This window comes from Podarcis vaucheri (assembly GCF_965113315.1).
Source record: "Podarcis vaucheri genome assembly, chromosome: Z".
NCBI classification, from domain to species: Eukaryota; Metazoa; Chordata; class Lepidosauria; order Squamata; family Lacertidae; genus Podarcis; species Podarcis vaucheri.
The window spans coordinates 9132791-9146353 of NC_138758.1; the positions used below are offsets into that span (position 1 = coordinate 9132791).

Below are 13563 nucleotides of genomic sequence, written 5' to 3' on the forward strand. Positions count from 1 at the left end.
TAATCACATAGAGAAAAGGAAGGAAAGTTTTTCGCCCTCCCCCATCCAGTCCCGTTGCCGAACATACCGAGCCTTAGTGTGTCTTCTCATTATTTATTCTTGTTCCTCCGACCCATCTTGTTTATCATAGATCTCTTCAGTTAGCAGTCTTTACTCCCCCTTCTTCCTTGAAATATGTGCATTAGCTTCCTCCTAATTGTTTCTTTTGAAGTTGCTGCAGCTAGAGGCGCGAATCAGAGACAGCGTCTAGGAGTGCTGAGATCCACACAAGGGCTTTCTGCCTAGTGCCCCCACCCCCACAAATTCGGGGGTGGTATAGGGCACAGCAGGCAAGGGCAGTCCCCCCCACACCCTTGGGGGGGGGGAGGCTGTTTACTCCCATCAAAGCCTCTTAATTACCTTGTGTGGGTCGGAGAGATGTTATTGTCAGCCATCTTCCGATGTGCCCCTAGTGGCCACCAACCTGAAACTGTTCTTAACCTGAAGCACCACTTTAGCTAATGGGGCCTCCAGCTGCCGCTGCGCAGCTGTGCGATTTCTGTTCTCATCCTGAAGCAAAGTTCTTAACCTGAGGTACTATTTCTGGGTTAGCAGTGTCTGTAACCTGAAGTGTATGTAACCCAAGGTACCACTGTAACAGGATTCATTTCTATAGAAGCAGAGTACTGTGTATGGCATTACATCCACAAATAGCACAAGGGGCATAGGAAGCTGAAAGGGCAGTTGCAAAGTAGTGAGGAAGACTCTGAATGGAGCATTTAAATGAGTTTACTAAAAAGGAGTGGAGGGCATGGATTAGCCATTTGTGATGAGACCACAGACGCATTAGGAGCAGAGGAATTAAGAGTGAAAGCTCTGGGGGAGGGAGTGGGATTAACTGATGATCTGTTTATTTTACTTAATTATGAAAAATGTTTAATATTCCATAATGTGCATGTAAATGATAATGATTAATATTTATTTATACTTCTCTCCCCCCCCCCCCGATGGAACTTAAGGTGGTTTACAGATAAAAACAAGAACCACTAAAATAGGAAAATCAATTATTAAACTACAATTAAACAATGATAGAATTAAAACTACATACGTATTTAAGACCTGTTTGAAACATGCCAATAATTACAGAAAAACGGCATGGCACCAGCCCTTTCATTAAAAGCAGTCAGTTTCAAAGCCTGTTGGAACAAAAACGTCTTTCATCTGTTGGCAGAAGGACAACAAGGAGGGAGCCAGTCTAGCTTCTCTAGGAAGGGAGTTCCAAAGTCTGGGAGCAGCCACCAAGAAGGCCCTCCGCCACATCCCCTCCTGTGCATGCCTGTGAAGGTGGCAGAACAAAGAGAAAGGCCTCCCATGAAGATCTCAACATCTGGGCAGGTTTGTGTGAGCGGATATGGTCTTTCAGATAGCTTGGACCTAAGATGGATAATTCACAATAATCCACATCTAAGAAGCTTCAACAAAGCATACTTTTACTGGTGACCCCAACTATTCCATTAATGTTCTCCATTTGCAAGAGTGATAACACCAAGGTATAAGGCACTTGCTCACTTTATAATAGTGGTCTACATTAAGGTCAGTAGAAGAAAATTATTCCATTTAAGTAGCTTGGAAAATGTAGAGTTAAGGGACCATAAAGAAATAAATCTTCAGGAGTAGTCCAAAGAAGGAATCAGTTCCTCTGGGATGTCCACCTGCCAGACATCTTTGCGTCCTCGTGTAGGAATAGGTTCCAACAACCATCTGGGGTTTGAAATAACTGTCAGGTATTTCTGCTCCAGGCCTGAGAGGATGGCTTTATTTTCTAGTACCAAAATGTCTTCAGGAGGCAAGAGTTCTGGGCACTGTGATGTCTCCCCAATGTCAATTAGTCCTGTATTTAAAACACAAATATTGCTATAATTTTCTTCCTAAAAAAATGAAATTACTGGCCTATTTATTTTTATTTGCAGGACTTTATCCTGCCCTTCAGTTTGAAGCATTTGGGGCAGTTTACAGAATGTAATAAAATACAGTAATAAGACAAAGAAGAATACAATGCTTAATGACAGCATCAAACTTTAAAAAGTCAGGAGATAAAAGAGATTAAAAAGATCTGGGTGGGCAGACCTCTCCTGGAATCTAAACGATAACAGTGTGGATATCACATGAGCCTTCGCAAGGAACAAACTCCATAAATGGAACCCTACAGCTGGAAAAGTTGCTTGCTCTCACAATAAGTAGATACCCAATAGGCTAACAGATGGGGGAATTGGTATTTGTGGTATAGTTCCAGCTCTCTCACGCATTTTCCCTTGCTTTGTGACATTCCCCCAGTGCTTCCTTTCCCCTCTTTAACCTATTTACTAGTCTGTATGAGAGGAGTATAGAAACCATTGCTCCTCTTTGTACCCTGCTACAAATGGTGCTTCCAGCCAGAGCCTTTGTAGTAAGCTTAGCAGTCATGGGATAAAGGAGTGGGTCCTATGGTGGATCAGTAACTACTGGTAGTTAAAGAACAGGAAGCACAGAGTAGAAGGAATAAACAGGTAGTCCTCACAATAGAGGGAGGCAGCGTGCTATGGGACCAGTGCCTTTTAAAACTTGTTCATAAATGATCAGGAGTTAGATGTAAGCAACAGAATGGCCCCCCTTCGTGGATCACTGCCTTGCTGTGGCGAAGGGGCTTGAAGAACTCAGAGAAGCTATGAACCATGCCGAGCAGGGCACCCAAGATGAACAGGTCATAGTGGAGAGTTTTGACCAAACGTGATCCACCTGGAGGAGGAACCAGCAAGCCACTCCAGTATCCCTGCCAAGAAAACTCCATGGACAAAGACAACAGGCATATAAAAGTTATGACACTGGAAGATGAGCCCCTCAGGTCGGAAGGCGTCCAACATGCTACTGGGGAAGAGCGGAGGACAAGTACAAGTAGATCCAGAGCTGATGAAGTGGCTGGGCCAAAGCCGAAAGGACGCTCAGTTGCAGATATGCCTGGAAGCGAAAGGAAAGTCCAATGCTGTAAAGAAAAATATTGCATAGGAACCTGGAATGTAAGAACCATGAACCTGGGTAAGTTGGATGTGGTCAAAAATGAAATGGCAAGAATAAATATTGACATCCTGGGCATCAGTGAACTAAAATGGACGGGAATGGATGAATTCAGTTCGGATGACCATCATATCTACTACTGTGGGCAAGAAACCCGCAAAAGAAATGGAGTGGCCTTCATAGTCAACAAAAGAGTGGCGAAAGCAGTACTGTGATGCAATCTCAAAAATGATAGAATGATCTCGATACGAATCCAAGCCAGACCTTTTAACATCACAGTAATCCAAGTTTATGCACCAACTACTGGTGCAGAAGAAACTGAAATTGACCAATTCTATGAAGACTTACAAGACCTTATAGAAGTGACACCAAAGAAGGATGTTCTTCTCATTATAGGGGATTGGAATGCTAAAGTAGGGAATCTAGAGATAAAAGGAACAACTGGCAAGTTTGGCCTTGGAGAGCAAAATGAAGCAGGGCAAAGGCTAATAGAGTTCTGTCAAGAGAACAAGCTGGTCATCACAAACACGCTTTTCCAACAACACAAGAGACGAGTCTACACGTGGACATCACCAGATGGGCAGCATTGGAATCAGATTGATTATATTCTCTGCAGCCAAAGATGGAGAAGCTCAATACAGTCAGCAAAAACAAGACCTGGAGCTGACTGTGGCTCAGATCATCAGCTTCTTATAGCAAAATTCAAGCTTAAACTGAAGAAAGTAGGAAAAACCACTGGGCCGGTAAGATACAATCTAAATCAAATCCCTTATGAATACACAGTGGAAGTGAGAAACAGGTTTAAGGATTTAGATTTGCTGAACAGAGTGCCTGAACTATGGATGGAGGCTCGCAACATTATACAGGAGGCAGCAACAAAAACCATCCCAATGAAAAGGAAATGCAAGAAAGCAAAGTGGCTGTCCAATGAGGCCTTACAAATAGCGGGGGAGAGAAGGCAAGCAAAATGTGAGGGAGATAGAGAAAGATACAGGAAATTGAATGCAGATTTCCAAAAAATAGCAAGGAGAGAAAACAACAGAATGGGAAGAACCAGAGATCTGTTCAAGAAAATTGGAGATATGAAAGGAACATGTCGTTCAAAGATTACCATAATAAAGGACAAAAGTGGTAAGGACCTAACAGAAGCAGAAGACATCAAGAAGAGGTGGCAAAAATACACAGAGGAATTATACCAGAAAGATATGGATGTCTTGCACATGCATATTGCTGACCTTGAGCCAGACATCCTGGAGAGTGAAGTCAAATGGGCCTTAGAAAGCACTGCAAATAACAAGGCCAGTGGAAGTGATGCTATTCCAGCTGAACTATTTAAAATTTTTAAAGATGATGCTGTTAAGGTGCTACACTCAATATGCCAGCAAGTTTGGAAAACTCAGCAGTGGCCAGAGGATTGGAGAAGATCAGTCTACATCCCAATCCCAAAGAAGGGCAGTGCTAAAGAATGCTCCAACTACCACACAATTGAACTCATTTCACACGCTAGCAAGGTTATGCTTAAAATTCTACAAGGAAGGCTCAAGCAGTATGTGGACCGAGAACTCCCAGAAGTGCAAGCTGGATTTCGAAGGGGCAGAGGAACCAGAGACCAAATTGCAAACATGTGCTGCATTATGGAGAAAGCTAGAGAGTTCCAGAAAGACATCTACTTCTGCTTCATTGACTATGCAAAAGCCTTTGACTGTGTCGACCACAGCAAACTATGGCAAGTTCTTAAAGAAATGGGAGTGCCTGATCACCTCATCTGTCTCCTGAGAAATCTCTATGTGGGACAAGAAGCTACAGTTAGAACTGGATATGGAACAACTGATTGGTTCAAAATTGGGAAAGGAGTACGGCAAGGCTGTATATTGTCTCCCTGCTTATTTAACTTATATGCAGAATTCATCATGCGAAAGGCTGGGCTGGATGAATCCCTAGCCAGCAATTAAGATTGCTGGAAGAAATATCAACAACCTCAGATATGCAGATGACACAACCTTGATGGCAGAAAGTGAGGAGGAATTAAAGAACCTTTTATTGAGGGTGAAAGAGGAGAGCGCAAAATATGGTCTGAAGCTCAACATCAAAAAAACGAAGATCATGGCCACTGGTCCCATCACCTCCTGGCAAATAGAAGGAGAAGAAATGGAGGCAGTGAGAGATTTTACTTTCTTGGGCTCCATGATCACTGCAGATGGTGACAGCAGCCACAAAATTAAGAGACGCCTGCTTCTTGGGAGGAAAGCAATGACAAACCTAGACAGCATCATAAAAAGTAGAGACATCACCTTGCCAACAAAGGTCCATATAGTAAAAGCTATGGTTTTCCCAGTAGTGATGTATGGAAGTGAGAGCTGGACCATAAAGAAGGCTGATCGCTGAAGAATTGATGCTTTTGAATTATGGTGCTGGAGGAGACTCTTGAGAGTCCCATGGACTGCAAGAAGAACAAACCGATCCATTCTTAAGGAAATCAGCCCTGAGTGCTCACTGGAAGGACAGATCGTGAAGCTGAGGCTCCAATACTTTGGCCACCTCATGAGAAGAGAAGACTCCTTGGAAAAGACCTGATGTTGGGAAAGATGGAGGGCACAAGGAGAAGGGGACGACAGAGGATGAGATGGTTGGATAGTGTCTTTGAAGCTACAAACATGAGTCTGACCAAACTGCGGGAGGCAGTGGAAGACAGAAGTGCCTGGCGTGCTCTGGTCCATGGAGTCACGAAGAGTCGGACACGACTAAACGACTAAACAACAACAACAACAACAACAACAACAGAATGGCCAAGTTTCCTAATGACACCAATAAAGCTAAATTTGGGGAGATTTAGGACAGGCAAAAAGGAAGTGCATCTTCATGCAGCACATGCTTAAACGATGAAATTTGCTACGGCAAGATGTAGCACTAGTTGCCAGCTTGGGAAACCTCAAGAGAGGATTACAAAGATCACAAACATGGCAATGTTATTGCACTAGTGTGGATTCTCAGTCTGGTTAGCCACTGTGACAGCAGGGTAAATGAGCCTTGCTAGGTAAGACAAAAGGCCTTCTTTAAGTTTCTTATAAAACACAGAACATAAAATACGGAACTTAAGTGTATTACTTTAAATTCTCAATGTGCAACTGGCTAAAATACAGATTGCATGCTTTCCCTTGAATCTTCATCAGATAAAGGGCTCAACGGTTAACTGTTCTCTTTTTTTAATGGAAGTTGAACATTCAGGGAGGTGATCTGAATATTTACTAGGGGACTAGGCTGTCTTAGCTCATTTGCTTCCTACTTTATGGTCATAGCCTTAAAAGGTCCTGCAGTAACACCCCACCATTTGATGAACCTTCTTCCAGTTTCTCTGCCCTTCCCCTTCTTCTGTGCAAGATATACTTTCCCAGATGTACTTCCACCATCCTCATGATAGAATATGGGCAGATTCTTTAGACTGGGGTGGGCAGAAGTATAATAATAATAATAATAATATAATAATACAGTGGTACTTCTAGATACGAACAAGGTCCGTTCCGGAGCCCCATTTGTATCTAGAAGCACATCTGCGCACGCATGCGTCGCCTTTCACTGCTTCTGCACATGACGTCATTTTGAGCGTCTGCGCATGCGCAAGCGGCGAAACCCGGAAGTAACACGCTCCATTACTTCCAGGTTGCCGCGGAGTGCAACTCGAACGCGCTCAACTCGAAGCGTATTCAACCCAAGGTATGACTGTACTCTACAAAGTCAGCATTTCATATCTACTGGAAATATAAAAGTTGAGTCACTGTCACTTACCTGCCACAACACCTCTTCCAAACCTTTCACCTGCATCCAATAGCTCTTCAATTTGAGTCACTGTCATCCCAAGCCTGTTTGTGAGGATGTCTTTCCAGGCTTTGCCGTCCCAGTCTTTAAAAGCAATGTGGACAGCAATGGTACAGGACTCGTACTGGGCCAGCAATGGTCGCCAACGGGTCTCTATTGTTTTTACTTCGTTTAAAACCAACCCAGCATATGGTTGCCGGAAGGAAAGGCAGGGAAACTTCATTCTTCTTTAGTTCAGTCCTTTCTTGCATCACCTTTATTTCCAAACAAACAATTTAAAACCAGAATGAGGAACACATATTCTCTCTCGGCAAGTGTTCAGGGATTGAATGAATCTGCCTGCCAAACTCCAAAAATGAGGGGTGCTTAAAAGCTGCAACATGACTTGGGAATTAAAAAGATATTTCAGTTGAATTAATAGAATTTAGTTTTGTAAGTAAAATGTGTGTAAAATTTTTTAGAAAACATTAAAAATGATTGCTAAATAGTTGCAGTTATATTATGTAGTAATATAATTATTATTAAGCACTACCTGACTTTTCAGAAGGTGAAATTGAAATTATTCGGTTTCTGAAAGCAGTTTATGGGCTTCTTCCTCCACTGTAGGTTTACCAAGTGAAATGCTGTCTAAATCACAAAAATAGCGGCACATTTGGACTCCTCACTCCCAAAAACATGTTTTCAAGACCTCTTCTCACTGAGGACATTTGCTAAAGCTATGTCTCGCCCGCTAAAATGGTCTGCCCTAAGCGACGCCACAGAGATCCTCAACTACCACATGAATCTCCTTCTTTTTATTTTACACAGCACAGTATTTCAAATAGCTGTCATTCCAGCCCACCTTGGCTTGCGAAGCAGACCCTTTGCTGACCATTTTAGTCCCATGTGCACAGAAGTGCGAGGGGCAGGAGGCTGGCGTCCAAAATGCATGTGTAAAGGTTTAATCGCAAGTGCTGCAGAACCCTGTGTGTCATACACCCTGCGGCAGTTGGAGCCGTTATGGCAGTTACATCTTAGCAGTTAGAGCAGCAGGTTATGTTCTGTTGTGCCGCCTCAGAGTCGGTTAGTCTGTGACACTTTAATCTACGAAAGACATAGTTGTCAACTTTCAGATTTGAAAATATTAGATCAGCAGCCTCGAAAATAAGGGATCAGCAGCCTCACCTGTCCTGGGGACAGTCTATGGGATATCTAACAATCCGGGACAGCAGCGGGAAGCGGCGCTGGAATAAGGGAATTTCCCGCAAAAAAAGGGAAGGTTGACAGCTATGGAAAGACCGTGTTAGCAATTCAAGAAACATCCACCGTATGCATCACCTATTTAATTTGCAGCTGCAAGTACGCTAAGTAAAAGTCAGGTGTTGTTTTAAACTTTGTGTGTGTGTGTGTGTGTGTGTATTCTTCTTTTACAATTTAGAATACTGCTTTAAACATCCTTAAAATACCTTCCCTTCTTCTCTTTCCATGGCTCATTTTGCATATCATAAATCCCTGCTTTTTTATTTTTACAAAAGCTAAACCATTCAGTATTCCATTATTCAAAACTTATTCACACCGCGGAATTTATCTTAATGCTGCTAACGTTTTCAAGTGTACACAATTCCCCCCTCCATATATATTCAATAAACGTTTTCTAATCTTCTCTAAAGGTATGTTCTTCTTGTTCTTTTATTCTATATGTTAAATCTGTGAGTTGTGCATATTCCGTCAACTTAAGATGCCACTCTTCCTTTAGTTGGGACCTCGCTCGTTTTCCATTTTGGGGCTAACAAAACACAGGCTGCCGTAATGGCATACATAAATTACATTTTTTTGACACTTGGGAAGTTGATGTAAACTTTTAAAGGAGGGGTCTTGCGTAGTTTCTACAAGAGGAAAAACAGAACTAATCAAAAGGCCAAGCAGCCCAGGGCTACTACTATGAAATTTGGGAACTAAAACTAATCCCCACAAGGAGGAGGTTTAAGAGAGGATGCTTCCTAGGGAGCAGTTCCCGTGGCATGCAGCAGGATCTTTCCTTTTTCTCTCTCTGAGTGAAGCCTCCTCTTAAGCCCATGCTGCCCTTGCCTTCTCCACCCTCCACACCTCCTCCACCTTTTAACACCAGAGTGTGAGTTGCCAGTTACAGAAAGGGACTAAACCTCACCTGGCTAACCCATGGCTTTTCCTTGCAGCCATGTGCAGGGCTGGGAGGGAGGGAGTCGCCGTAGAGGGAAGGGAGGGAGTGGGGTTCCCAAGGGTCATCTAGCCCAACCCCCTGCAGTGCAGGAAGCAGTTAATGAATTATGGAATCACGGAGTTGAAAGGGGTCCCGATGGGTCATCTAGCCCAGAGGTGTAGCAAGGTCAGGTGGTACCCAGTGCAGAATTTTTTTTTGTCACCCTCACCCAGTGGAGCTGGCCCAGTCTCCAAAGGACCTTTGCGTCTTGCCAGCAATGTCTGGGCGCATCCAGTGCTTTCCCCGCCTGTCTGGGCTGGGTGGTCGGGCTGGTTCCAGAGGGGAAAGCGAGCTCCCTATGTAGCGCCTAGGCTGCTGGAGGTCCCTGATTTCCAAAAAGCCACAGGGGCAAGGGCGGGGGGCTGTTGTCCAATGGCAACAGCCCCCCCCCAACCTTAACTGAGAAGACCGTGTTTTTAACCCCCAGATATCTCATGGTAATATGTGGGAAGTTTTTTTAGCGTGAACTGTAAGAATCTGATTTGATATTTTAAGCAATGTAGTTAATGTGTTGTTTGTTATGTTTTATGTGTGATGTGCAACTTGAAAATGAATAAAAATATTGTTAAAAAAGAAGATCATGTCTATAGCTATAGCTATAAATGTAGTGGTTCTCTATCTAACTACATATATTAATTAACATAGCAAATTAAGGCTGATTATGTTATCACTAATTACTTTTGTTGTGAATGATCACTGTGTTTTTGTTGCATACTTTAAACTCATCCACTTAAGAGATTTTATTTACAATTAATTGGCATGCAAATTCTGTTGAATAATTGCATAATAATCTCAGCCTATATTTTATACATCCCATAGTCATTTTACTCCAATGTTTAAAACATTTTGAATATTAGTATTGCTACCTATATGACTTATTAGTCACTTACTGCAAGAAATCTCTAAACAACTTATTAAAAAGTTAAGGCACAAATGTGTAGCACAAAACTGTAACAATAAATTTCAGTAACACCATTTCAATAATCCATAAACAGGCCCATCTGAACCCCCTCCCTGCAGAATATTTCATCAAATAGGCCATTATCAAGCTAACCATAATCCATCAAGTTTTAGTTTAGCATCAGAAAGATGACTTAGCATTTATGGTGGTGCCATGTGGGACCCCTAAAGGAATTTGTTAAAGTGGTCCTGGATTCTTCATTCTTTTAGCAGCTTCAGGTGTTTTAATAAGACATTAGTACTAATATGGGGTCTAGCTTCTGAAATAATCATGCATAGAATCACATTCTACACCTAACTATTTTAACGCCTGCAAAACAGAACCTTTTCCAATAAAGCCCAGCAATGGTATTTTTTATAAGATGCTACTGTTTCTTTTCACAGTGGTGCCTCCCAAGACGAAAAGAATTCGTTCCGCGAGTCTTTTCGTCTTGCGATGTTTTTCGTCTTGCGAAGCACGGTCCGTCGCAACTGCGCCTCTTCAAGCGGCTTTTAAAAAAAAGCACAAGACGTTTTCGTCTTGCGAAGCAAGCCCATAGGGAAATTCATCTAGCGAAGCAACGCAAAAATGGAAAACCCTTTCGTCTAGCGAGTTTTTCGTCTTGCGAGGCATTCGTCTTGCGGGGCACCACTGTATTTTTAGTGATTGTAATTTAAAAATTGCTTTTAACACTGTATTTTAAATGGCTGCAACCCAGCCCAGAGCCTTAGAGTGAAGGGTAGTTAACAAATTAATAATAATAATAATAATAATAATAATAATAATAATAAATAGAAATGGAGATGGGGTAAACTTGGTGCTCAGGTTTCCGAAAGAAACGTATTGTGGGTGCCTTCAAGCGACTTCCGATTTGCCTGGCCTCCTCACCTAGGGGTTAACCCTAACCCTCTTCCCTGAATCTTGATGTGCCAGGACTGGCTGTAGTTACTGAAGAAAAAGTGCTGTCTGCATGTGCTCAGGAGCACTCTTGCTTGCAATATTTTCATGAGTCCGAGATGAAATTGGGCAGAGGGAGAGGGAAATCACGCAAAGAGGGATGGCCCTTTATTTTATTTTTTTACTATTTACATTTATACGCCACCTCCTGCAAGGTCACAGTGACCTGTATGGTTCTCCCCATCCACTCACAACAACAACCTTGCAAGGCTGACTGAGAGACAGGTCCAAGGTCATCCAGGCAGCTTGATGGCTGAGTGGGGATTCGAACCCTGGTTCTCCCAGGTCCTAGCCTGACTTCTAATTCCTCTTCCCCTTCCCTCTCTCATCTGAGGCGTCCCAGCAAGAGGCCAGTATCCTGTTTTCTCACCTCTGGGGAGCCCACAAGCAGAGCATTGGTGGAGGGGGGGGGGAGGAAGCAGGTGCCCCCGATGGACTTTGTCCTCCACCCCAAAATAGCTGTCCAGAGAACACCAGTAGCATCCTGAACACTCCTTTTTATTAAATAAAAGTATTTTAAGCTCATGACCTGCTGTCACTTCCTCCCTGGCCATGACTCCTCATTGCTTTCCATTTGCAATTTTTTCCTTTGTTTTCAGCTTTCTCTGCCCTGCCATTTCTTTCTCCCTGTGTATTTCCTCCTCTGCATGTGCATCAACTCCTCCGATCGCTGTTTCAACTCCCACAAAACTTTTCCTTTTGCCCCCTCCCCAGCTCAGCTCCTGTCAGACCTAAAACCCTGTTTCGGCTAGGAAGTTGCAAGCCATTTAAAGACCATTTTTTAAAAAAATAAGGGGGGGGGAGTGTCATAGAAACGGGCTGTGCTTTCAAGTTCTCCATAAATTATCTGGGAAATTCTAAAGCTTGCCCCCTTTTTGTGGCTTCTGAAGTTGACCCTAATAAAGGTTATTACCCAACTGTGGAGCTTGGAATATTCTTCCTACAGACACAGCTATGGTTTGCTTTTTATGCATCTTTCTGCAGGAATATTTACTTTTGGTTGGTTGGTTGAAGCGGGACACTGGGGTGCTGTTTCTCTTTTTTGAAAGAAATGTTATAAGATCTGGTACCACAAAGCCATCACAAGGCACTAGCCAAAAGTAGGTTTACTAAAGGGATGGCCGCTTGTACTTTTGACAGCAGCAGCACAATACAAAATTTAGGAGAAGCACGTACAGGCAGGGGTACCTCCAACTCCACCTGGTTTTTTGTGTGGTTGTTGTCATTACTGTATGCACTTGGTAAAGGTGCATTAAGTTCTCCTGGCTCTTCCTTTTAAATTGGGGACTATTATCAGCGCAGCCCCAAGCAATGTTTACTCAGCAAGTAAATCCAACAAACTTCGACCGGGTTTACTCGCGGGGAAGTGTGCATAAGCTTGCAGCCTGCCTCCTCCAACCCTCTCTAGTGCGAAGGCTGAGGAGAGGAAAGAGCAGCCGCGAACACAGCGCAAGAGAAGTGAAGCTCCTAGGGTTGACTCTTCACTTTTCTTATATCCGTGTTTCTGCTCTCCCGCATGCGCGGGACTCAATCCCTTCAGACCGTACCATTAGTAGGTCGTGGTGCGGGGGGTGCCCGCTCTTTCCCCAGCAACTATTGAGCTTATTCGCCCCTGGAAGCTTTCCGACTAGCCTTTGCTCCAGTTCCTCGTTTTTGGCTTTGGCCTCCCCACCCATTTCCGGACGTTGGTACACTCCTCTCCCAGCCGATCCTGTGGCTGGTCAAGACTATCTCACTTGCCCCATGGGGAGTCGCGGGCGGGAGCGGGGCAAATCATAGCTGTCAAGCTTTCCCTTTTTTAAAGGGAAATACCCTTATTCCGAACAGGATTCCTCGCGAGAAAAGGGGAAAGTTGACAGCTATGGGCCGAATGTGGATCCCCCTTTTTAGGCTGAAGGAGAGTGACATTCGGCGCCCCCCCCCCAAGCCTACAGCGAGCCGAGGGCGCTTTGCCACTCTCTGGGTTTGGGGGTCGTGGGCGGTGGGGGGGGCGCGCCAAATGTCACCCCCCCTTCAGCCTGGCACCTGCTGCGGCCGCACCCCCGTCGCTACGCCCCTGATCTAGCCCAACCCCCTGCAATGCAGGAATCGCAGCAGAGGGCCACCCAATCTCTGCTTTGAAACTTCCCGAGGGAGTCTAGCTTCTTGCTTACCTAGCAGATGCACTGATTGCTGATGTACTTCTTGCCCCCGGTGCGCTCACTGGCTACCCCCACCCCTCCGAATCGGGAAGAAATCCTGAGGCGGGGAGTTCCGCGAGACAGCTCGCCCGACAGCGCCCAGGCCTCTCTCCCGCCCTCTTCCGACCACGGGCGCTGAACTTCTCCCCACCCCCGTCCTCAATGATGGCGTCTATTCCTGTCCCTTCACGCGCCCCCCCCCCCGCCAAGGTTGGAGGCCGGCCGAAGCCGCGGCCTCTCTGCCGCCCCCTATCCTGCTTTCCGCGCACCGCCCTCACCTCCCGCCGCGGCAATGCTGGGCTCCGCCGTTCCCCAGGCTGCGAAGAGCGCAGTTTATTCATACGATGCTCTCTTCCCTTCTTTCCTACACGGGAAAGTCTCCTCATGAGATGGAAATCATGGCGCCGGAAGCGGGGGGGGGGGGT

The 13563-nt window shown here is 44.6% G+C and overlaps 1 protein-coding gene and 1 long non-coding RNA gene across 11 annotated transcripts in view; one reads left to right on the forward strand and one right to left on the reverse strand.

The window, feature by feature from the left end:
* Nucleotides 1-13563, forward strand: part of LOC309523465 — a 313851-nt gene that overhangs the window by 167060 nt on the left and 133228 nt on the right. For 2 of the 4 annotated variants that reach the window (XR_014215360.1, XR_014215361.1), the window contains exon 1: nucleotides 8045-8149. The exons of 1 other annotated variant lie outside the window; for it this stretch is intronic. This is a non-coding gene — a long non-coding RNA (uncharacterized lncRNA). Of the gene's footprint in view, nucleotides 1-8044; nucleotides 8182-13563 lie in introns of those variants that run through there. One more of the 4 variants, XR_014215362.1, reaches the window with a different exon arrangement.
* On the reverse strand, nucleotides 942-13543 carry LOC309523459 (protein EOLA1-like). 7 transcript variants are annotated; one of them, XM_082207330.1, is made up of 3 exons: nucleotides 13417-13543; nucleotides 6814-7097; nucleotides 942-1870 (listed from the first exon to the last, which is right to left on the reverse strand). In XM_082207330.1, the coding sequence occupies exons 2-3, from the start codon at nucleotides 7064-7066 to the stop codon at nucleotides 1647-1649; spliced, it is 477 nt and encodes a 158-aa protein (XP_082063456.1). In that variant the 5' UTR covers nucleotides 7067-7097; nucleotides 13417-13543; the 3' UTR covers nucleotides 942-1646. The 7 variants fall into 7 exon arrangements, with proteins under 7 accessions (XP_082063456.1, XP_082063454.1, XP_082063457.1 ...); XM_082207328.1 differs by having other exon boundaries at nucleotides 6814-7182; nucleotides 13417-13511; XM_082207331.1 differs by lacking the exon at nucleotides 13417-13543 and adding an exon at nucleotides 13112-13283.